The sequence below is a fragment of the Bubalus kerabau genome, chromosome 8 (genome assembly GCF_029407905.1).
Source record: "Bubalus kerabau isolate K-KA32 ecotype Philippines breed swamp buffalo chromosome 8, PCC_UOA_SB_1v2, whole genome shotgun sequence".
Lineage (NCBI taxonomy): Eukaryota > Metazoa > Chordata > Mammalia > Artiodactyla > Bovidae > Bubalus > Bubalus kerabau.
Window position 1 is genome coordinate 59,619,799 of NC_073631.1, and position 24,465 is coordinate 59,644,263.

The 24,465-nt window shown below is 38.5% G+C and overlaps 1 protein-coding gene across 2 annotated transcripts in view; it reads left to right on the top strand.

Annotated features, from left to right (window-relative positions):
* DOCK4 (dedicator of cytokinesis 4) overlaps positions 1-24,465 on the top strand; it is a 474,953-nt gene that overhangs the window by 256,643 nt on the left and 193,845 nt on the right. For both annotated transcript variants that reach the window (XR_008717856.1, XM_055590348.1), the window contains exons 12-13: positions 64-152; positions 21,958-22,083. Coding sequence is in view for 1 of the 2 variants with exons in the window: in XM_055590348.1 (XP_055446323.1) it covers positions 64-152; positions 21,958-22,083 (215 nt within the window). In the remaining variant the exon portion in view is untranslated. The remainder of the gene's footprint in view (positions 1-63; positions 153-21,957; positions 22,084-24,465) is intronic.

The following is a 24,465-nucleotide window of genomic DNA, read 5'->3' on the forward strand; positions in this document are numbered from 1 at the left end:
AGGTGTGTAGGAAAGTCACCTCATGCGTCATCAAAGCTTAACAGAGTGGCCATGATTTCACAGGTGTAATACAGAGAGTGAGTGGTACCAAATCCACGAGAATATCATCAAGAAGTTGAATGCGCGTTATAATTTGACTGGCTCCAATGCAGGTGAGTATATGGGTCTGTCTGACTCCCTACACTTTTCATTTCGGTTGCTTTGTTTTATTTGTCTGTAAAGAAGAAAATTTTCAGCCCTTTGTTTTTCTCTCTACTCATTCCCTAAAAGTGCTCGGTCAACATGCTGGTATATCTCCTTATTCTATGATAGGTTTATAGCTATAACTCTAAAAGATATATTCTTTTCTGGTTTGAGTCAAGGTAGAGTATCTGAGTTTTTTCTCTAGTCTTGGGATCTCCAGGTTGTTGCTGATTGCTGAAAACCAAATGACAAATATGCGTCGATTCATGACAGTTGTGTGGAATGGGTTTGATGAACAGAAATTTTTGTCAATAAGGTCCAAGAAAAACATGCTTCTCTGCCTATAGCTGTAGTATTATATAGAGAAAAGCATATACATGCCATCCGGCAGGAACTGTAATATAATATAGCATTATAAATTATATATAATACAAGTAGTTTAAATCACTGAGTGGTTTAAATCACTCAGTTGTGTCCGACTCTTTGAGACCCCATGGACTGTACAGTTCATGGAATTCTCCAGCCCAGAATACTGAAGTGGGTAATGTTTACTTTCTCCAGGGGATCTTCCCAATCCAGGAATCGAACCAGGGTCTCCTGCATTGCAGGCAGATTATTTACCAGCTGAGCTACCAGAGAAGCATATATCAGGTGGCGCATACTCTTACACCAGTAATATACTAGACTTACACTATAGCATATGTAGGTTGTATACTATATTGAATGACATCTTTAAGTTTGATCAGTTATACAAAAACATGGTGAATATTATTCCTGTCCCACCTTCAAACCCACGTTGAAGCAGAATAAACTATGAAGTTGTGTGCTTTAATTAAATAAACTTCTAAATCAACTGGTATTTGAACTGAATGCATTGCTTTTTATGGCTGATCTTTAAAGTACCCTGAATATAGATGGTTGTGTTATAGTCCAACTTGCCTGGCAATTAAAAGAACCTGAATTTAAATTTAGACCACCTTTTCTTCAGACCTGTGTACATCTCACCAGGCCAAGTGAAAACGTTAGTCACTCAGTTGTGTCCAATTCTTTGCAATCCCATGGACTGTAGCCCACCAGGCTCCTGTGTCCATGAAATTGTCCAGGCAAGATTACTAGAGTGGGTTGCCATTCCTTTCTCCAGGGGATCATCCTGATCCCGGGATCGAACATAGGTCTCTCGCATTGCAGGCAGATTCTACTGTTGCTCAGACAATAAAGAATCTGTCTACAGTGCAGGAGACCCTGCAGGGTTTGATCCCTGGGTCGGGAAGATCCCTTGGGGAAGGGAACGGTTACCCACTGCAGTATTCTTGCCTGGAGAATCCCATGAACAGAGGACCCTTTGCATATGACGATCCCACATCGCCAGCCCAAAACAACCCACAAAGTAACTGCAGACAGAATCTCTGTGGTTTGGTCACTTGAGAGCCATAAATATTCACAGCTAATTCATGTGGCAGCACTTCAGTCTGTAATGAATGGTGAGGTCAGTTTTCTCTTCAGTTTCCCAAGAGCAAAGGAGGGAACTTGGCTTCCTTTGATCCGCACAAAATCTTCCATCTACCACTAAATAAACAAAATACTTGCACTTGCTATTAAAGGTCTCTGAAGGACCAGGAGATTTTAGTCATGAATATAACTTGAAATAAGAAGAATACCTCAGAAACTGCTGTGTACACTTGTCTTCAATTTTTCTGTGAAAGAATTGAAATAGCACTTATTGTGTAAAGACCAAGCGATTTATTTTAAATGTACTTTCAGTAAGATGGTAGGCCTAGTGTTTTTTTTAAAACTTTTCTTGCCAAATTCATTGACAAACTTCTAACCAAATTCATTACTTGTGACAGACTTTTTGGTATTTCTTGATGCCATGGATTATTGTTTATCATTAAATATATTTTGTACCTGTGCTGTCCACCTTGATAGGTACCAGCCACCTGTGGCTATTGAGCCTTAGACATGAGGTTGGTATAGCACTGGGATTGAAGTGTGAGCATGCATGCTCAGTCGATTAGTTGTGTCCGACTCTTTGCGACCCTATGGACTGTAGCCCGCCAGGCTCCTGTGTCCATGAGATTTTTGTACCAAGAATACTGGATTGGGTTGCCGTTTCCTTCTCCAGGGGATCTTCCTGACCCAGGGATTGAACCCGTGTCTCCTGGGTCTCCTGCACTGCAGGCGATTTCTTTACTGCTGAGCCACTGGGGATGTCATTAAAGTGTGTAGTGCTTGTAAAATACATACTTGATTTTGAAGACTTGATACATATATAATGAATATGAAACAGCCCTTTAATAATTTTTACATTGATTATATGTTCAAAGGTAACATTGTGGATATATTGGTCTAAACATAGTATATTACAAAAGTTAATTTTGTTTCTATTTTTTAAGTGGTTACTAGCCCCATAGGTGGCTCATATTCATAGTTCTATTAGGCAGTGCTGCTCTAGACTCGATTTAAAGAATTTCCTTTTTGAGCTCTTTTGATGCCTCACATTCATTATGCCTTACTCCTTTGCTTCTGCCCACTAACTTTGGGTGGAGAAGTTTGTAGCCATTGTGTATCTTTTTCTTTCTCTCCCAGAGTCCCATTACTTTTAATTTGCTTGCATTTTCCTCCTATGTGAATAAAGAAATATAAAACTAACCCTGACCTGATTTTTCCCATGTAGTCCCTTCCCTCCTTACGATCACAGATGCAGTGTTGACTAAGCAAAGTGTGTTGATCTGTTCCAATATACTTGTTTCCAAACTCCTTGTCAACTCCCAGGTCTTTGCTCTTTCCAGTGTGCCTTACAATTCTTCTGTTGTTGGATCCTTTGAATTTATCATTGTCCTGACTGAAGTGATGCTCAGTGGGTGTTACCTGTTGTGTTTACATCCATTGTACGGAAATGAAAAACTACTTGTTGCATCTTTGGAAAGAGTAAAAGAAACCATTTTACCATACAACCCTGCCTAGCAGGGTTTCTCTGCTTTGGCAGAATCAATCCTGCATTTTGCCTCCTGTCTTGATGCTGAGATTCCTAGATAGCTGAATATATACTCTTCAGGCTTGGCTTTTGCTGCAAAGCCCTGCCTACCCTCCTATCCTTACAGCCCACTCCTCTCCTTCCCCTTCCTTTCAAGCCTGAGTCCCAGCCAGCTGTACCCAGCCAGCATCAATTCACCTTCTATTCCTTTGGTCTCCTTCTGGTCCCTTCTAGCTCTCTCACAGCAAAGGCAATCCCAGCCCTAAGCCTTGTCATGCCAAAATACTGCTGCAGAGAGAAAAAGCTCAGACAGAAACTTTTAAAAATTAGTAAATGAACTCTTTACTCTTTCTTTCCATTTAAGTTTCCGCTCTTCTTGGAGAGTGAAACATTGTTCTATTGTCACCTGTCTTGAGGGAAGGCAATTATAAAAATAATGGATAAAGTTTTAGGAGCTGTTTGGCTTTACTATTGAAAGGGAGGCATCTGATAGCGTACTTAAGAGGGAAACAAGAGTATAGGAAATTGAAGTTGGAAATTGGGATGCCTCATGATTAAATTATCACAGTGAAATGTTGACTTTTTCTCCTTGGACCATGAAGTAGTTGATTAAATGGAAGCAGTGCAGTCAAATGTTTTCAAGAGAATTACATTCACTCAATAAAGTGTTGTTTTAGTCCCTGCTTTCCTCCTGCTGTTCCTTGGTCATTATACTAAAAAGAGAAAAAAAGAATAACTTTGAAATTAGTTTTAGAATCAAATTCTACCACCTAATTTTCAGGCCTTTTATGCTTCATTGATGTGCTTCTATCTTTTGGAGTTGTAATCTTGTCTATTTAGTAGGTAAAAGGAGTTGTCTAGATAACTAGGTTTTTTCTCCCCCTCTAACCTAAGACCTGTGTTGCTAAGGTACATTAACCACTATCTTTATTGGGTTTAGAAACTGGAAGAAAATCTCAGGTGATCCATTTAACTTTTAAAGGTAAAAATGTAATTGAATTAACATGTCTGTATGGTTAGATTTAGTTCATTGTAGTAATTCAAAATTTCCAAAGTTGTACTCTGCGAGAATTTTTAAATCCAAAAATCATATTGTGAGAATTTGAACTTCTAAAAATAGTCATTAGAATTAGCCTGGTTGAAGTTTGTTGAGCAAATGGTTATTCTTAACGTCACCTCTGATAGACATTAGCAGTTGAATTCTAGGAATGTGAAATAAGACTGAGCCAATATGATTTCCTGAGACACATTCAGTTCTATTATTTGAAATAACTTGTGTAAAAGTCCTTGGCTCCTGTTCAGTATGTCCTAAGAGAAAAGTCAGAATCTTTTCATATTATCTATGTGTTTATGAAATCCTATTTCCTGTAGTTTGTACATGTAACTTAACAACTAGAAGAAATCGTATTTGCTAATCAGGTCAGTTTTACAATCTGCTTTTTGCCTTAGCCAGATGAGCACTGTGATTGCATTCCTGCCGGTTATACATTTTAATCCCCACAGAAGGTGAAACTCCTTCAGAATTACCTAGATAAGAAGCCCACTTACTTGTACAAGGAGGGCACTTTAATTCTGTGCAGGAAGTAAATGGTGTTCTTCATTTAACTGAGGTGAAAGGAGGCTTTTGAGAGAGTTAGACTGTATCTGGGGGAGTTGAGCATCCTGTCCTCACATAGACAGGTAGTTGTTTAATTCAATAGTATTGAACTGGTGTAATTCTTAAAGATTGTGTCAGTACTCCTGACTTTTGAATACTGCACTTAGAAACTTTGCTTTCTAATATTGTTTAAAGAAAACTGGTACTCATTGGCACCACCTATTGGCTAGACATATAGTATATGACCTTTTGGCTCACTTTTGGAATTTCCTAATTATTAGACGAAGGCACCCCTGGGGGCTCAGGGGTAAAAGAATCTGCCTGTAATGCAGGAGATTAGAGAGACCTAGGTTCGATCCCTGGGTCTAAACGATCCCTTGGAGGAGGAAATGGCAACCCACTCCACTATTCTTTCTGGGACTATTCCATGGGTAGAGGAGCCTGGCATTATACAGCCCGTTAAGTTCACAGAGAGTCAGACATTACTGAGCTCACACACACAAGTATTAAATCATACTTTATTTTTATTCTTTTTGAGTTTTTAGCTTTGAAATAATTTTGCTTTCAGAAAAGTTTTAAGAATAGTGCAACAAATATGTAACTTCTCAAAGTTTAACATTTCGCTATATTTGCATTATCCTTCTCTTGCTTTATTTCTCGTTACACATGCACACACACAGGCACTTTATTCATATATATATATTTGTGTGTTATATATATATATATATATTTGTGTGTATCTTATATAGTCTCTCTCTATAGATAGTAATTTGCTATTACTGAATTGGTGTAATTCTTAAGGATTGAATTAATGCCCGTGATGTTTATACATACACACATATACATGTATATGTACATGCATATATATCACACTTACATATGTTTTTTCCCACCTGAACTGTTTCAGAACAAATTATAGGAATTGTTCCTATTTATCTCTACTTACGCAGAACATGGCAACATAACCACAGTACAGTAATCAAAATCAGAAAGTGAACATTGATACAATTGTCTTACCTAATCTGTAGATCTTATTCAGATTTTGACAATTTTCTCAATGTCCTTTATAACAAAAGGAACTCAGGCTGTATTGCATGCAGTTGTCATATCTTTTTAGTTTCCTTTAAGCCATTTTCTTTTCATGACAGTGAAGAAAAAAGATAGAGTTCAAAATATATTAAAATATGCTTCTCTGGTGGCTTAGTTGGTAAAGAGTCTGCCTGCAGTGCAGGATGCCTGTCAGGAAGATCCCCTGGAGAAGGGTATGGCAACCCACTCCAGTATTCTTGCCTGGAGAATCCCACGGATAGAGGAGCCTGGCGGACTACAGTCCATGGGGTCACAGGAGTAGGACATGACTTAGTGACCAAACCTACCTACTGAAGGTATTTGTAAAACTTCATGTAGTACTTAAAAAAAAACACAAACTCAAATTATAAGGTAATGGAAGTAGTGATTAGAGCTTTGTTTTATTCTCTAAATTACTTATATTTTGCCAATTTAGATATTTCTGTTCAGTCACTCAGTCATGTCCAAATTTGCAACCCCATGAACTGCAGCATGCCAGGCTTCCCTGTCCTTCTCTATTTTCTAGAGTTTGCTTAAACTCATGTCCATTGAATCAATGATGCCATCCAACCATCTTACCTTCTTTACTGCATAGGAAAAAATACACAACATAGAAAAAAATGTAGTTTATAACAAGTATTTCAATAAATTAAATACATCAGATATTACATACACTCATTTATGCCATGCTGTATATATACTTTTAAAAAGTTGTTTTTATCCAGTGGCTTACTGTGTGCTTTGAAAAAATTACAAATAAGTAGTAATAGTTACAATACAAAGCAGATAAACAACCTTTTATCCGTTAACCTAATCCTCAGTGTTTGCCTTTAAAAATAAGTATGGAAACTTTAAGGTGAAAGTTCTTTGTTAAAAAATGTTAATTCCCTCTGAATAGTCTCATCCACTCCTACAATTATAGCTTCCACTATATGCCAATGGTCTTTGTCTTTCATTTCTGGTCAATAAATTTCTTTTCTGGTTAAGACTTGATGAAACTAAACAATTCCAGATGTTGCTTATATGCCTTAGTTTGACATTCCATGACTTATTATGTGTTATTTCAATCATATTTTCTCAATAACTGTTAGCCATGGGCTAACCACTTCTTTAAGAAAAACATAAAAGCCTTCCCAATACTTGGAAATAGCAGATCTGTGGGCTAGCAGTTAAAATCACGAGATTTTGTACCCATATTTCTCATACCTTTTACCTGTTAGGAAGTCAGCATCCCAATGGATAGTGTTACTATGCAGATATATCAGGGTAATGATTTTTTGAAGGTCAGCCTGTTGTTCCTCCTCCTTTAGAGTTGCATCCTTTACGACTTAAATCCTGGAGAAGGAAATGGCTACCCACTCCAGTATTCTTGCCTGGAGAATCCAATGGACAGAGGAGCCTGGTGGGCTACAGTCCATGGGTTCACAAAGAGTCAGACACGACTGAGCGACTAACACACACACACCAGACTTAAAATATGTCAACAAAAAATTAATTCATAGTAATCTAAAAGAGAAATGATGATGTTGTATGGCAGAAACAAGCACAATATTATAAAATAATGATCTTCTAATTAATAATAAATTAAAGAAACAGACTATGTCATACTACCAAAAAAATGGAAAATTTTCTTTGGGCCAACCGGAGAATTGTAACCCAGGAGACCATCTCTCATAGAGCTCTGAGACCTGTCTGAAGAAGTAAAGGTTGGGGGATGGAGGGAACAGTGTACATGTGATCTAGACAAAGGGGTATATGCAATCAAACATCTTGGTAGAAGGTTACTGCCACTCTTGAGGTATAGATACCTTAGTTATTGGTGCTTTTCTAAGTATGGGAAGATGCAGGAAACTGGGTTCACAAAATTTTCTCCTGAAAATAATCTGTGAGGACCAGTTCTGCCAGTCTTCCCCGAGCACAAGTACCTCATCCTGATCTTTGCCCTGTACTGTAAGTCAAGAGTTGCAGTGACTTGATTCTTATGTAACTGGATGATGGGTACCATGCTTTATTTTTTTCCCTTTCAGTCTTAATTTTGAGCAAGGTTTTGGAGGCATTTTATGACCAATTTGTCCTATTGAGCTAGGAATGCTCATTCCCAGGACAGGCAAGGCTTTTGTTATTGGGCCACTCAGTGTGCTATTTCTGGACTAAGTCCTGTTCACAGTAACCAAAACTTCTCAGCCACCTGCCTTATTACTCTCTTATGCTCTAGGGAATGGTTCCTTCTTGTTGTTTGTTCTGGTATCTAGATTATACTCTTAAAATCATTGGTCTTAATGGGATTATATATTTGGTCAGTTGTTTCAAGTCTCCTAATTATTAGCTCAGTCATCCACTTGGTGATCAAGAAATAATAATCCTGTAAAATAGGGAAAATACAAGTTGTATGTGTGCTCAGTCGCTTCAGTCGTGTCTGACTTTGCAACCCTATGGACTGTAGTCCGCCAGGCTCCTCTGTCCGTGGGATTCTCCAGGCAAGAACACTGGAGTGGGTTGCCATGCCCTTCTCCAGGGGTTCTTCCCAACTCAGGGATCGAACCCTAGTCTCCTGTGTCTCCTGCATTGCAGGCAGATTCTTTACCCACTGAGCTACCTGGGAGGCCCAACAAGTAGTATAGCTAGTAACATTAATCAGGTCATAAGTGAGTATTTACACTAAGAATTTCAATTAGGTTCAGCCCAGATTATCTGAGTGGTCTGTTCTGCACCAGTTGCTGTCTTTAAAAGAAATGGTATATTGGCACTGTACATAAAGTTGACATATAAGGTGAGTGGTTGGTACCTTACAGGATTAAGAAGGATTACAGGATTAAGAATGTTATCTTCCAAGGAGTTACATGACTGGCACTGCAAGAAGAAAAACTGATCTAATTTATGGTTGATCAGGTGTTTCTGCCATTGGGGAGGTTTGATTAATACATTGTAATACAGATGCACAAGGCATGCAGGAGGGGAGAAAGGCCCAAAAAGGCATAGAAAAATTTTATATTTAAAATTTTCTTGTCTTGCCTTGAAATACGAATTTTTATTTCATCAGACAGTTTATACCTATTGCTGTTAGCTTCCTTATTCACAAATTGAATAATACAAGCTGAAAGTCAGAAATCAAGATATGACCCTTTAGAAAGAGGAGTGATTTTTTTTTTTTATTGTTTACTTTATATGGCTTTGAAAGTGTATCTGAAAGAGGAGATTTGAGCTTTGCAGCATTAAAGACATAAGTGTCTAGTTTTCAGTATGGAAACATTAAAGAATATGTGTCCTTCGGGTAATGTGGTCTTGCTGGTGGGAGGCTTTGAGCAGCTCAGCGTCCTCAGTCATGCAGTGAACACACATTTCAGAGGGCCTGCAGTGCTGTCATGGCTCCCATTTTAATTCTTCATCTAACCTTGTCCAAGCTATGGTTTATCCAGTGGTCCGGTATGGATGTGAGAGTTGGACTATAAAGAAAGCTGAATGCCAAAGAATTGATGCTTTTGAACTGTGGTGTTGGAGAAGACTCTTGAGAGTCCCTTGGACTGTGAGGAGATACAACCAATCCATCCTAAAGGAAATCTGTCCTGAATATTCATTGGAAGGACTGATGCTGAGGCTGAAACTCTAATACTTTGGCCACCTCATGTGAAGAACGGACTCATTTGAAAAGACCCTGATGCTAGGAGGGATTGAAGGCAGGAGGAGAAGGGGGTGACAGAGGATGCAATGGTTGGATGGCATCACCAACTCAATGGACATGAGTTTGAGTTAACTCCAGGAGTTGGTGATGGACAGGGAGGCCTGGCGTGCTGCAGTCCACGGGGTCACAAAGTCAGACATGACTGAGCGACTGAACTGAACCTGGTCCATTTCTACACTCTAATCTCCTCCTAATGCTTCTTGGTTTTCCTCAGCTGACTCACTTTCCAACAGTGTTGCCTCACGGGACACCACTCCTAGCAGACATTTGGCTTCCTTTCTTCCCTGTGTTCCAGAGGTCCTGAGACTCTGTGGCTGACTTAGCTGTGTGAACACCTCGCCGGATCCTGTCAGGGTTTTACTGCTTGATGCAACCAGGATGTATCCCTGAAAGTTATGCTTCTGGTGTTTTATTTTAAAAGTCAATTTACTAACTTATAGACACAACATAAAATACTGTAGGATCCAAAGCAAAACTCAGATGATGGATTTTGTAAATTAAGCACAAAGAAGGGAATAGAAGTGAAAATTCTTGCTCTGATAATAATGAGGTCTTAGGATTTCAGAAATTAATAGATTTTACTGAAGGTGAATTTATGGAAGGATCTAATGATAATCACCTTTAGGAAGTTTTTCTGACACCAGATGATGTTAGTAATTATCATTCATGTTGAGAAATCCTGACAATTAGATTTTACCCTTTGGCCCCTGCCTACCAAACACAAAGTATGCAAGTACTGTCAAGAAATAATGTTTTCAGAGTCTTGCCCCAGAATGGCAGCATAAGGCGCTGCATGGACTCACTCCAAACTATAACTAGTAATAATCATATTTTTAAAAAAGCATTAAAGTCTGAAAATTTTCTTGAGCACATACAGCAAATGAAGAAATACTTACTGAAGAATAAAATTTAATACTTAATTTAAAAAATTAAAACAAAAGTAAACAAATGGGACATAATTAAACTTAAAAGCTTTTACACAACAAAGGAAACTATAAACAAGGTGAAAACCCTCAGAATATGAGAAAATACTTTTAAATGAAGCAACTAACAAGAAATTAATTTTTAAAAGACACAAACAACACATGCAGCTCAATATCAAAAAAATAAACAACCCAGTTAAAAGTGGATGGAAGACCTAGACACTTCTCCAAAGGAAACATGCAGATGGCCAAAAAGCATATGAAAAGATGCTCAACATCACTAAGTATTAGATAAATGCAAATCAAAATACCAGTAAGAATGGCCATTAACAAAAAAAATCTACAAACAAAAATTGCTGGAGAGGGTATGGATTTTGAAAGGTACCCTGTTACACTGTTGGTAGGAATATAAACTGATAACATCCACTATGGAGAACAGTTTGGAGTTTCCTTAAAAAACTAAAAATAGAGTTACCATATGACCCAGCAATCCCACCCCTGGGCGTATACCGGGAGAAAACCATCATTCAAAACGATACATGCGCCCCAGTACTCACTGCAGCACTATTTACAATAGCCAGGACAAGGAAGCAACCTAAATGTCCATCAACAGAGAAACAGATAAAGAAGATGTGGTACGTATACACAACAGAATATTACTCATCCATAAAAAGGAGCAAAACTGTGCCATTTGCAGAGACATGGCTGAACCTAGAGACTCAGATACAGAGTGAAGTAAATCAGAAATAGAAAAATTAATATCCTATAACATCACTTAAAAGTGGAATCCAGAAATGGTACAGATGAACTTATTTGCAAAGCTAAAATAGAGATACAGATGTAGAGAACAAATGTATGAATACCAAGGAAAGAAGGGGGTGTGGGATGAATTGGGAGATTGGAATTGACATATATACACTATTGATACTATGTATAAAATACTGGAACTTACTATAGAGCTCAGGGAACTACACAGTGCTCTGTGGTGACCTAAATGGTAAGGAAATCCAGAAAAGAGGAGATGTAGATATACGTATAGTATATCTATGATAAAAAGCTGATGTTCACATCCAGGAAGCTCAATGACTCATCAGTTTTACTCTGATAGATATACTATATGTATATCTCTTGGTTCAATTTGCTGTACAGCAAAAACTAATACAACATTGTAAAGTAACTATACTCCAATAAGAATTGCTTAAAAAAAAAGAATAATATTAAATCTTGGTGAGAACAGAGAGAGATTGTGCCGCTTGTGTTACGGTAGACTTCTTCCCTTCCACCTGGCCTTACTCATCATGATGGAAGTTCTGCTCTGGGTGCTTTGTGGCCAAGAGGGTAGGACTGCTGCTCCTTTCAGCTCTCAGTCAAGGGATACTGTATCTTATCAAGAAGTGAAAGCCTCCAGTGTCTCTCACCTCCATTAATTGTGAGTTGCACAGGCTACATTCCTGGCAGAAGTGGCTCAGAGGTTGGGGTCTCCCTACTACCATCTGGCTGCCACTCTAAGGCAGAGGCTCTGTCCCAGACACAGAGAGTTGAGAATACTGAGGCATCAATTGCCCTTGCTCCAGCTCACTCATTGGCTGGAGATTCCACACAAGGAGACCAGAGGTTACTGCTCCAGCCTAGCTTTCGCCACATAAAGCAGGGGTGTCACTCTAAAGAATGGACTGCTGTACCCACCTCCAGTTCTGGAGCAGTGGATCATAGATTTGGCCCAGGGAAGAGGCAGTTTATAAAAAGAAGCTCTCCTGAAAGAAAATGGCTTTATTTGAAACACTCTGCAGAAATTTAAACCTATAGGAACTCTTGAAAACTGTGGACATTGGGGGGAAATTTTTTTTCCTCAGAAAAGACTGAAAGAAAAGGAACAGAACCTCAGAAAAATTCCACCAAGCTCACCAACATATAAAATGAGAGTACCAAAAGGAAAGGAGAGAGAGAAAGGAGCAGAAAACATATTAAAAATAAATATTGACAAAAAACTTTACAGATTTGATAAAAAGCTGATGTTCACGTCCAGGAAGCTCAATGACTCCTCAGTTTTACTCTTCCTCTTTCTGATCCCATTTTCCAGACAACACTAAGAATACTTTCTTAAAACACAAATTGAATCATGTTTCCTTTATTTAAAATTCTCCGATGACTTCTTGTTGCATTTGTGTTAAGTGTTAGTCGCTCAGTCATGTCTGACTCTTTGAGCCCACCAGGCTCTTCTGTCCATGGGATTTCCCAGGCAAAAAGACTGGAGTGAGTAGCCATTTCCTTCTCCAGAGGATCTTCTGGACCCAGGGACTGAACCCCAGTCTCCTGTATTGCAGGTAGACTGCCATCTCAGCCACCAGGAGGCATCCCCTTGTTGCATTTAGAATAAAAGTAATGAATCATGGCTTCCATGACTGCTGCTTATCTTCTGGTCTCCCCTGCAGCCTCATTTGACTCTGCTCAGACACAGTGGCCTTCTTCCATCTTCTCCATCACCCCAAGCTCTTTTCTGTTGCAGGATCTTTACACATGCTCTTTCCTCTGTCTGGAGCACTGTCTCCCCATTTTTTGCATTGCTATTTGTTTCTCTTTCCAAGCTTGAATGTTACTCTTTCAGAAATGACTTCTAAAACCATTTATCTTTTATTATTTTTATCTCAACTTCTGGTTTGATTGCTTTATGACAATTATCACAGTTAAAAAAGAAAAATTATGGTAGGATACTCAAGAAGTTGTTAAACATGGATTAATTCTAGTAAACAGAACTCAGTAATTGAGGTAAGGAAGTACATTTCCTTCCATAACAGAACGTTTAGTACAGTTTGACATATGCATGTATTACTTAAAATTTTTTTTTAATCTAGTTAAATTTTAAAATGCCCAATTCTTTAATGACTAACAAATAGCATCTATTTCATAAATGAATCAAAGACACAGTTATCAGATGTTTGCCTTAAGTTTGTTTCTTTGGTTTCCTAGTACCAAATAGGAAAACATTAAAAATAAAAAATAATTTACTGAACTCTAAGGAGGTTGCATTATCTTTTCTAGCTTTGAGATTTAAGGCCCTAATTTCAGTATCCAACCCTGCTTGTTGGACTCAAATGGTTTCAAGTTTTTTCACATTTGTAAGTAATAATGTGAAGAACATCTCCTGTATTTCAGAATATGACTTTAAAATAAAGCCTTAGAAATGGGATTATTAAGGAAGAATATGAGATTTTTGATGAATTTTGCCGCATTAACAAGATAAACAGCAGCTTGGATGGTCATTTTGGAATAAAACCTGGGACAGGTTATTGAAGACATTAAAGACAGATGTCAAGAGATTTTTGAAAAGTTTGAAACCTGTAGATTCAGGATTGCAGTATTAATTCATAAGAGTGGAAAAAAGAAGAAATTGGAGACTGAGTGGAAGAAACTGGTTTCAGATATAGGTTTACTTTCACAGTCTCTGTGTGCTCAAAACAATCGTTGACGTTCATGCCTATCCTCTGTGATAACCAATGATATTAATTTTAATCTCTCCTTAGTTCTCACCTAGACTGTTAAATTTAGCCATAATTTGTATCCTGCCAAGTCTTCTTTTGTTGTACTGCCAGAATCCTCTTTGTCATATAAAAACTTGTTCTGTATCTCATTTCCCATTTCAAGTTTTATCAGTTCATCACTTGTGATGCCAGCTTAACTCCTTCCTGTGCAGTTTGTAAGGCAGGCTTTCAGTCTCTGGCCCAGCCTCTCTTTCATGTCTCCCCCTACATTCCACCTTCAACCCAATATACCCTTCTTTGGATTTTGGAATAAGTAGCCACATAGAGTTATGGTACTGTAAATGTTCATACCTCAGAAATGTATGCCTTTATGACAGTATTAGAAATTGAACTATTGATATCACTTCAGTTCAGTTGCTCAGTCGTGTTCGACTCTGTAACCCCATGAATTGCAGCACTCCAGGCCTCCCTGTCCATCACCAACTCCCGGAGTTCATCCAAACTCAGGTCCATCAAGTCGGTGATGCCGATGGACATCTCATCCTCTGTCGTCCCCTTCTCCTCCTGCCCCCAATCCCTCCCAGCATCAGAGTCTTTTCCAATGAGTCAACTCTTTGCATGAGGTGGCCAAAGTACTGGAGTTTCAGCTTTAGCATCATTCCTTCCAAAGAACACCCAGGACTGATCTCCTTCAGAATGGACTGGTTGGATCTCCTTGCAGTCCAAGGGATTCTCAAGAGTCTTCTCCAACACCACAGTTCAAAAGCATCAATTCTTCGGCACTCAGCTTTCTTTATAGTCCAACTCTCACATCCACACATGACCACAGGAAAAACCATAGCCTTGACTAGACGAACCTCTGTTGGCAAAGTAATGTCTCTGCTTTTGAATATGCTATCTAGGTTGGTCATAACTTTCCTTCCAAGGAGTAAGCGTCTTTTAATTTCATGACTGCAATCACCATCTGCAGTGATTTTGGAGCCTCAAAAAATAAAGCCAGCCACTGTTTCCACTGTTTGCCCATCTACTTCCCATGAAGTGATGGGACCAGATGCCATGATCTTCGTTTTCTGAATGTTGAGCTTTAAGCCAACTTTTTCACTCTTCTCTTTCACTTTAATCAAGAGGCTTTTTAGTTGCTCTTCACTTTCTGCCATAAGGGTGGTGTCATCTGCATATCTGAGGTTATTGATATTTCTCCAGCAATCTTGATTCCAGCTTGTGCTTCTTCCAGCCCAGCATTTCTCCTGATGTACTCTGCATATAAGTTAAATAAACAGGGTGACAATATACAGCCTTGACGTACTCTTTTTCCTATTTGGAACCAGTCTGTTGTTCCATGTCCAGTTCTAACTGTTGCTTCCTGATGTGCATATGGGTTTCTCAACTAGTGATATAGCCTTCAGTAATTTTGCTAGGAACCAGAAGACCTTAGTGATTTCAAAACAAAACCAGGCAAAGACATTTCTTTTACCCATTCTATGTTTTTCTGTCTTTGCTCACAACTCCCTGCTGTATTTTATGTCTTCTCTTTACTCCATTCTAAAAAAAAATAAATAAATAAGACACCTCCTTTGATAAATTATTCCCTGCCTTCTTTCATTTAGATTTTGCTATGTTATATATGATGATATTTTTTTTTCAAATCTTTTAAGCTTGTTCAATTAGTCTTATCCTCCAAAATGAGTTTCTTTTAATTTTACAGTATTCTGGCTGTATTGAGATAAAAACCTAATTCATGGTTCTCTCTTTGCCACACTTTATTTCGAGAAAAAGTAAATGAAGCAAGTTTTTTCGCCTTCTCTTAGCATGTGGATGTTTTTAAATGCTGAAAATGAAAAGAAAAGACCATTTCAGTTTGATCATAAAACTTCATGAGATTTCTAAGTGAGAAAATTAAATGACTCAGGATTAATAGATATATGCCAACTATGTTCTTCGTTTCCTCCCCTATAGGTCACTTCAGAAATTTGTTTGTTATTAGTTTGGGTTTGTAATGTGATCTTTGGATACCCCACTTGTGATGATATTTTTGCACTATTATCATATCTATTCTTAGCTCAGATGTTTTTAGCATATGTATTTGCAGAAAATATACTTTAATATGCTACCATTTTTCTTCTGTGCTTGTATAGAAAATCAGAATTAAAAAGAAAAATGTAATTGTGTGGTGTCACGTACTTGTTGCATCTTTTAAGTCAGTTACTTAATCTATTATGATTTTATTTCATACTTTAATTTGGCACATTTGTAAATTTTTTGAAGCAAAGGGCAGTCTTTGAATTAAATATTTGTGAGATTGCTAGTTCTTAAATACTATATAAATAGAGTAAATTTTTGCTCGCTTAATTAACTTACCCATTTACAATTTAATTGTGCATTGAAGGCACACTAGTCTATATTCTTCACAGACTGCTTGTGTTATTGGGAGACAATAGGGATTGCAAAGATTTTTAAATAAATTGGCTTTTGAAACATGGTAGACTGCCTTTTGTAATTTTCTCTTCAACTACAAACACATAAAAATGATGAATAAATTATAACCAAAATGTGGTAAGAAATAGAAAACAAAGCTTCAGAGAAAGGAAGAGACGTCTTGCTGACTTGTATGGTGGTACTGGTGGTTCAGTGGCTAAGTTGTATCGGACTCTTGCGATCCCATGGACTGTAGCCTGCCAGGCTCCTCTGTCCATGGGATTCTCCAGGTGAGAGTTCTGGAGTGGGTTGCCATTTCCTTCTCCAGAGGATCTCCTGGACTCAGGAATCGAACCCTGGTCTCCTGCATTGCAGGCAGATTCTTTACCAACTGAGCTATGAGGGAAGCCCTGATGACTTGTATGCTGCTGCTGCTAAGTTGCTTCAGTCGTGTCTGACTCCGTGCAACCCCATAGATGACAGGCCACCAGGCTCCCCTGTCCCTGGGATTCTCCAGGCAAGAACACTGGAGTGGGTTGCCATTTCCTCCTCCAATGCATAAAAGTGAAAGTGAAGCCGCTCAGTCGTGTCCCACCCTTAGCGACCCCATGGACTGCAGCCCACCAGGCTTCTCCGTCCATGGGATTCTCCAGGCAAGAGTACTGGAGTTGGGTGCCAGGGAGGTCCAAACTGGAGGGGTAAACACTCCAGTCGGTGCTCCCACAGGAAGGAAGGGTGTGTACATAGGTCCTGACATTTGGAAGTTTAAGTTTTAAGTATTCCATGGAAGTCAAGACATGATTTGTTATATCTGCTCCCTTTCCCTCATTGCTGATTATTTTATGATGGATGGTTGCTGTTGTCATTTTACTGTGGCCCATTTTCAGTGGGTGTTGCTTTATTCACAGGAATCCCATGAACTGTGGGAGTGAACATGATAGTGTGGGACGATTATACATTTCCTTTTTTCAGGCTCCTCCCCTGGGACTGGGTACTTACCCTGGATTTCATTGCTATGGATTTTTCCAAACTGCTGAGTTAATTTAAATTCATTGGTTTAAGCTTAGATTTTTCTGTCTCATTGGGGAATCATCTCCTCTCATCACCTTTTTAAAACAGAGAACAGTTCTTTCAAGCCCAGTATTAGAGGACTCATTTCTAAGCATCACTTGTGTATTCCCTAAACCATGTTTGCTAGAAGTTTAGATAATAAACTATCAGGAAAAGACTAAATAAAAGGTAGAAAAATGGGTTCATAATGAAAAAGAAAATAGGAAGCAATGAACAGGGAGAGTTTTTTAATCCATTCATCAAAAAATATTAAGCATCTCTAATCTAATCAAGAGGAACTAAAGAGCCTCTTGATGAAAGTGAAAAAGGAGAGTGAAAAAGCTGGCTTACAACTCAACATTAAAAATACTAAGATTACGGCATCTGTTCCCATCACTCCATGGCAAATAGATGGAGAAACAATGGAAACAGTGACAGATTTTATTTTCTTGGGCTCCAAAATCATTGTAGATGGTGACTGCAGCCATGACATTAAAAGGCACTTGTTCCTTGGAAGAAAAGCTGTGACCAACCTAGACAGCATATTAAAAATCAGACATTACTTTGCCAACAAAGGTCTGTCTAGTCAAAGCTACCGTTTATCCAATAGTCATGTATGGATGTGAGAGTTGGACTATAAAGAAAGTTGAGCACCAAAGAACTGATGGTTTTGAACTGTGGTGTTGGAGAAGACTCTTGAGAGTCTCTTGGACTGCAAGGAGATCCAACCAGTCCATTCTGAAGGAGATCAGCCCTGGGATTTCTTTGGAAGGAATGATGCTAAAGCTGAAACTCCAGTACTTTGGCCACCTCATGCGAAGAGTTGACTCATTGGAAAAGACTCTGACGCTGGGAGGGATTGGGGGCAGGAGGAGAAGGGGACAACAGGGGATGAGATGGCTGGATGGCATCACTGACTCAATGGACGTGAGTCTGAGTGAACTCCGGGAGTTGGTGATGGACAGGGAGGCCTGGCGTGCTGCGATGCATGGGGTCGCAAAGAGTTGGACATGACTGAGCGACTGATCTGATCTGATCTGAAGCTCTAGAGAGAGGGGTAAGGTGAGGATAGTAAAGTGATCTAATAAGAAAGAGAATAGGAAGAAAATACTGCTCTGTGAACATGCCTTACATCTGGAGCTACTCTTCTGAAAGAAGAGGATGAATCCTCAGGTCATCAGAATAGGTGAATATTTGATAAGTCTCCCCTTTATAGTGAAGAATATTTTCTTTATGTTAATACAGAATTTCTTATTATCTAGTGAGTCATTTGTCCAACCTGTTCATTGTAGTCAGCATAATTAAGAACCACTAGAAGAACAGGATCAGGAGTTTCCCTGATTGAAAAATAAATAATATTGCTATGGCTCTTGGTGGGCTGGTCCTTGTGGATTCACTATTATATCATGTTTCTTTGACTTCCCACTCTTTGAAGTTTATTTGTTATGCGTTGTGATTTTTTATGGAAATTAAATAGATTATTTGGGAAGAGCCAAGTACACTGTGGTCAAGCTCTTGGCCCACCTGACCTTCCTAGTTCTTAATTCTCTGTGAGTTCTTCATACTGAAGAAATTGGGTCACTTCAACAATACCTTGCCCTCCCTGCAAATTGATATCAATTGGCCAAACAAATGAAATCATTATCCTGGGCTTTCATCTGTGTCTTTCTAAACCTTCAGACTGCTATATCTTCTAACCAAATGTTAGAATGCATCCAACTCTAGAATGTCTGGTTTTCTTTTTTCCTCCATACTATTTTGTACTATTTTTCTCCATACTATTTATTTTCCCTCCTCACTTCCTCATTGCCTCATTGGCTCCTTTCTGTTCATTGTCTCCTACGTGGATCCTCTCTATCCTCTTGCATTCTCTCATCTCTATGACTCTGGCTGTCTGGAGAACATTGAGGCATTTTTTTTTGTTCATGCTTACATCTATGTCTTACGTGAAAACATATTTTTTCTCTATTTCCTATGTTCAATTGTCTTTAACATTCACATTGATTGAATGCCTTTATTTTCTCATTGTCTATCCTTTCAGCACACACACACACACACTCTCACACAGACATAGGAGTGCTAAGTCTCATCAGTTGTGTCCAACTCTTTGCAACCCTTGAACTGTAGCCCACCAGACTCCTCTGTCCATGGGATTCTCCAGGCAGGGATAGTGGAGTGGGTTGCCATGTCCTCCTCCAGAGGATCTTCCCAGCCCAGGGATAGAACCTGCATTTCCTGTGGCTCCTGCATTGCAGGCAGATTCTTTACCACTGAGCCACCTGGGAACTATATATATATATATATATATATATATATATAAATTCACTGATGGTTAAATGAATTCTGGCTCCAGTAGAGCCAAACAAGAATCCTGGTCACTTTCCCTTCCTACAACCTCTATCCTGAATTGCAGGATCTGTTTTTCATTATTGTTTAGTTCTTTTCTCTTTTCTCTTCTTACTTTATACATACCATATAAGGTTGCTAGTATCTCTGATCAGGTCCTTTGATGAGAATTTCTAATAAAATGACCTGCTCTTGCAAAACATCACAGGACCTCAGGGATTTAGTGCATGTGATTCTCTATTTGAAAGCATTGCTGATAGTACCCCAGGACTGCAACAGTGTTCTACCCAGCAGGAGGGACTGTTATTACATACCCTATCTGGCACACACTGCTATTGTACAAATACCAGACCCTGATGATGTTCATGATGATGGTGACAGTGTGGGTGAATGTTTTGAAGGCAAAAGGACAGAAGTAGGAGGAGAACAGAGACACCAGTAATGAGGTGGGGGTAGTGGAGAGCGTGAGTCAAGAAGAAATAGCTGCTGAGACAGATGGATTATAACATCTGTTAGTTTATCTTCGTTCGCCTGCCTCTGGGTTTTAAAAGGAGCCAATGGTACCACATCAAAGTTGTCACCATCAAACCATCCAGGCTGCTCATTCTCCCCTGCTTCAGTCCATGTGGCTTTCAGAGGGCTGATGTGCCTCCATTTTATCGCCTCAGTCACCCAGCTCATGTGGGGTGAGGGTGGGGAGTGAGCTAAAAGATAGTTAGGTAAAAATAAGATGAAGATTTAATTAAAGTTCCTGAGTGCCTGCCAGATTTAATCTAATTCTCAAAGCAACTTTCCAACACCAACATTCTATTAGATCCACACACCAGAAGACACGGTGACGCAGCCGCATCCTGGCCTTCTTTGCTTATGTCACTGCCCCTTCGGTATGCCTCATCCTGGTTTGGCTTGCACCCCAGGAAAGGCTTCATCTTCTCTCTGAGCATAATGCTTTTCCAACAGAGCACTGCTTTTATTGTTGCTTCTTATTGCTGAAGGGGAGTGAAAGAAAGATCCTAATCTAGATGAATGGCAAATATCTTACATTTGTTTCATCCCAGCCTGATTGTTGCCAGGCTTATGGTGTATGTTGGCAATTAGCTTTGTAGTGCTGTGTGTTAGGAATTGGGAATGACAAGTGGCACAATAGTAAGGGTGTTATTGAGTGAAAAAGGTGATCAGAATGTAGATGGAGGATTTTTAGAGTACGGTTTGATCATCCTCTTGATTCCATCATCCACATTCATTTTGAGTTCAGGTTAATGATGCTTGAAAGTTTTTTTTTAAATATAAGTCACCTTTGACTGGTTTCATTTTCTATCACTAATGTAAGTGATGGACTTTTTTTTCTTAGTTTAAAAATAATAGATGGAAAAAGGAATAGGGAACTAAAAGAGAAGCAGCATGTTGAAAATAGGGAAACATTAAAAAAGATAAGACATTAATTTTTTTTTCTCTAGCTCTTGCCTGAGGTTTGGAAAAATGAGGTATGAAAAATGTGTCATTCAGTGTCTTGAATATATTCTACTGTGGTCATGTCACTATAATTGGGGTAACAAAAAAAATAATTTTTACCGTTTTACTGACTAAATTTCCTTTTGTTTATCTAAATGGCCTGCATTTTGTTATATATGCTTGGTGGAAAATAATGTGATTATTAGTTTGTACCATATATAATATTAAGAATACAATGTTGGTTTCATTTTAATGACCTTTCTTACTTAAAAAAAAAAAAGAAAAGAAAGAAACAGCTCTATGGATATCCTTAAAATCCTTGAATTTTAATGTCTTTAGATTTGTGCTCATCTATATGATATTTGATAAGAAATTATTTACAGACTTTATAGAGTTTTTAAGAAATTAGAACTCCCATTTTAAGTTCAGTGTCTTCCAGGGCTGAAATGCCCCTGCCATTTGCAAGGATGAGTTTGGTGCAAGGGTGTTTCTGTCAGGCAGGGAATGGAGAAGTGGGTGTTGGGACTAGCAGCCAAACTTCCTCTTCTTAGTGTTCTGTTCAAGTTTTTTCCAGCTTCTAGGGACCTTCTTTATAAGTGGATAAACTAAGGTGGTCAAGTTGGAAAAGTGTTCTCTAGATATTTGTCTTATAGACTCTGTTAATTTTGTCTAAATGTTAATCTTTAGTTTAAAACAATGATACCATAGATTTGGACTTGTTGAAACAATTTCAGTTTCTGTTCATGCTATTTCTATCCTTCTGTTTTTAATTCTGGTCTCATTTAATTTAGGTTTAGCTGTTTCTTTACAACTCTTGCATGGAGACATTGAACAAATCAGAAGGGAATACTCATCAGTATTTTCTCATGGAGTATCCATCACCAGGAAGTTGGGTTTTTCTAATATTATTATGCCTGGTAAGTGACTCAGAATGAACCACATGATGAAATATGGCTGTTTTGTCTCCTTTTGGCACTTGAGAAAGTTTTCAAACTGTCAGCTTCAAAGAGTTCAAATGGGCTGTGCTAAAGAATAAATTGAAATACTTAATTCTTTTTTTTTTTAATCTTTACATTTTTTTCACATCAGGATGGATAACTTGTGGGGGCCATGCCTGCTTTTCATTATGACCATAATAAGAAGGAAAACTGAAGTTGAATTCAGAAAATATTTTACCCTTTGGTGGGAAGTATTATTGAAGTCACTTAGGGGAAATCCTTACAAGTTTTGATAAGAACATTTATTAAGCAATGGTTAGCCTTTCTTGGAGGATTTTCCACCAGAAGTATATATGTATGTACTAAGCAGCCGTATGCAAATACCATATGTATTTTTAGTTCTATTTGTATATGTACATCAGATCTATATTAGCAACCAAAGGAGACTCCAAAGGAAAATCCCAAAAAGTGTTTCCGAGTGAAAAGGGTAGAGATTAAGGATACTCACACTATCAAAGTAAATGCCAAGTAATAGTCTTTCGTAGGGTTCTGCATTCTACCCTACACAACCGAGCAAAAAAATAGAAAAACCAAACAGTCTCAAATTGTTGACAATATTTTTAGAAACAAGATCCTTTAAGTCGCTGTTTAAATCCCATGTGTAAAAAGCGAACCATGAATATTGCTTCAGACGAGGCCCCTGTTACAGCTGTAAGAGTTAGTGGTGGGCTTGTTATCCATAAAGACCTAACATGTTGCAGAAACTGACCGGCATTGATCGCTATGACATTTGATCTCCTGATGGAAATCACTCACGCAGGGAGGGCTAAGAGAACAGCCTGGGAAGTTTCCTGAGATGACCTGACCCAGCTTAAAGACCCACTCTGCCTGAGCATCTCCTGTTACTATTGTCAAAAATGACTGTTTATAGCACTGTTTACTTGATGGCATGTTATCCATTGGCTCTTGGAACCATTCATTATTTCCTTCAGTTGCTATAAATAGCTAGTATTTCCTCTTCAGCAGAAAAGAAAAAAATTTCATCCCACTGGGAAGCAAATTGATGGGTAAATCGAATATAAAAAACATATTTTAGAACAGAATGCAGCCAGCTGCTGGAAGAATTCCTCAGCTTGGTCTCCGAGCAGTATCATTGAGAAATGGAAAAAATATTAAGCAACATGACACTTCACTGGCTGAATAATTGTCTGGGATGTGCTGTGCTCACGCAGCTCTTGTCTGGCTTTAATGATGGAAATGAACTTACTGTGGAATCAGGCTTGCTTCTTTCCCTTCCCTGCACCACGTGATGCTGACCAGGGACTCAATCTTCCCAGACACATGTCTGTAGTGCCTGAGACTGCAAGAGATTTTTTTTAAAGCACTTTCTTTTTCTTCCATTTTTTTCTTCTTCTTTGGCTTCTGAGTCTTACAAATTGGATGAAGAAAGGAGAGATGTGTGTATAAACTTAAACAGCTGAAAAGAAAGCAACTTTACAACTCAATGGAATGTTTTACATTGGCAAACATAACAGTCGTTGTTTTGTTTTTCTTTATTTTCAGAATTATGACTTGCTGATTAATTTACACTCTCTCACTCGTGGCTTTGATGAAAATTTGAGCTGAGTTTTCCATGAGAAAAACGTATATGAACAGCATTTCTGATCCCAGTGTTGTACTGACAGTCTGCTAATGTGATTTTTTTTTTTTTTTCCCTTTCTCTAGACTTGTCCTCCAGGGTTAATTTGTGTTCTGATAGAGGTCAGGATGGGTGAGGCATGTGTTTATACCTACAGGACCTTCATTAACTTAGTCACTGCCTTTCTGCAGAATGAATTATCTGTGGTCCGGACACTAATGGGAACATACACACAACTTTTCTTGAGGGTCACAGAATGTCATCAATGCCAAACTCTTTTGGGAATGGGAAAAACATGGAAATAGAGATTCATCTCTTAGTCTGTCTTTTACACGGGTTGATCTCTGGAATGTCATCTGGTATAAAGAGGCAACCTGCCCCTCTGTTTTTGCCTTGTCACGAAGTCCTCTGTTACTAAGGGTCAGTCATTCAGCACTTTATTTCTTAGCCCTACCGAACTTCCAAAGAAGAAAATTTTCCCTCTGTGAAGCTCCATTACTGCCACCTACAAACTAAATAACCCTGCAGAAAGTTCCATGGTCTGGTCTCTGAGCTTATGAGAGGGAGGGCGCTGAAAATGTTTCAATCAGTGCTCTCCAATAGAAATACAATACAAGCCACAAATGTACCTTTAACTTTTCCAGTAACCACTTGAAAAAAAGGTAGGAAGAAAGAGATGAAATTAATTTTAACAGTATATTTTATTTAACACAATGCATCCA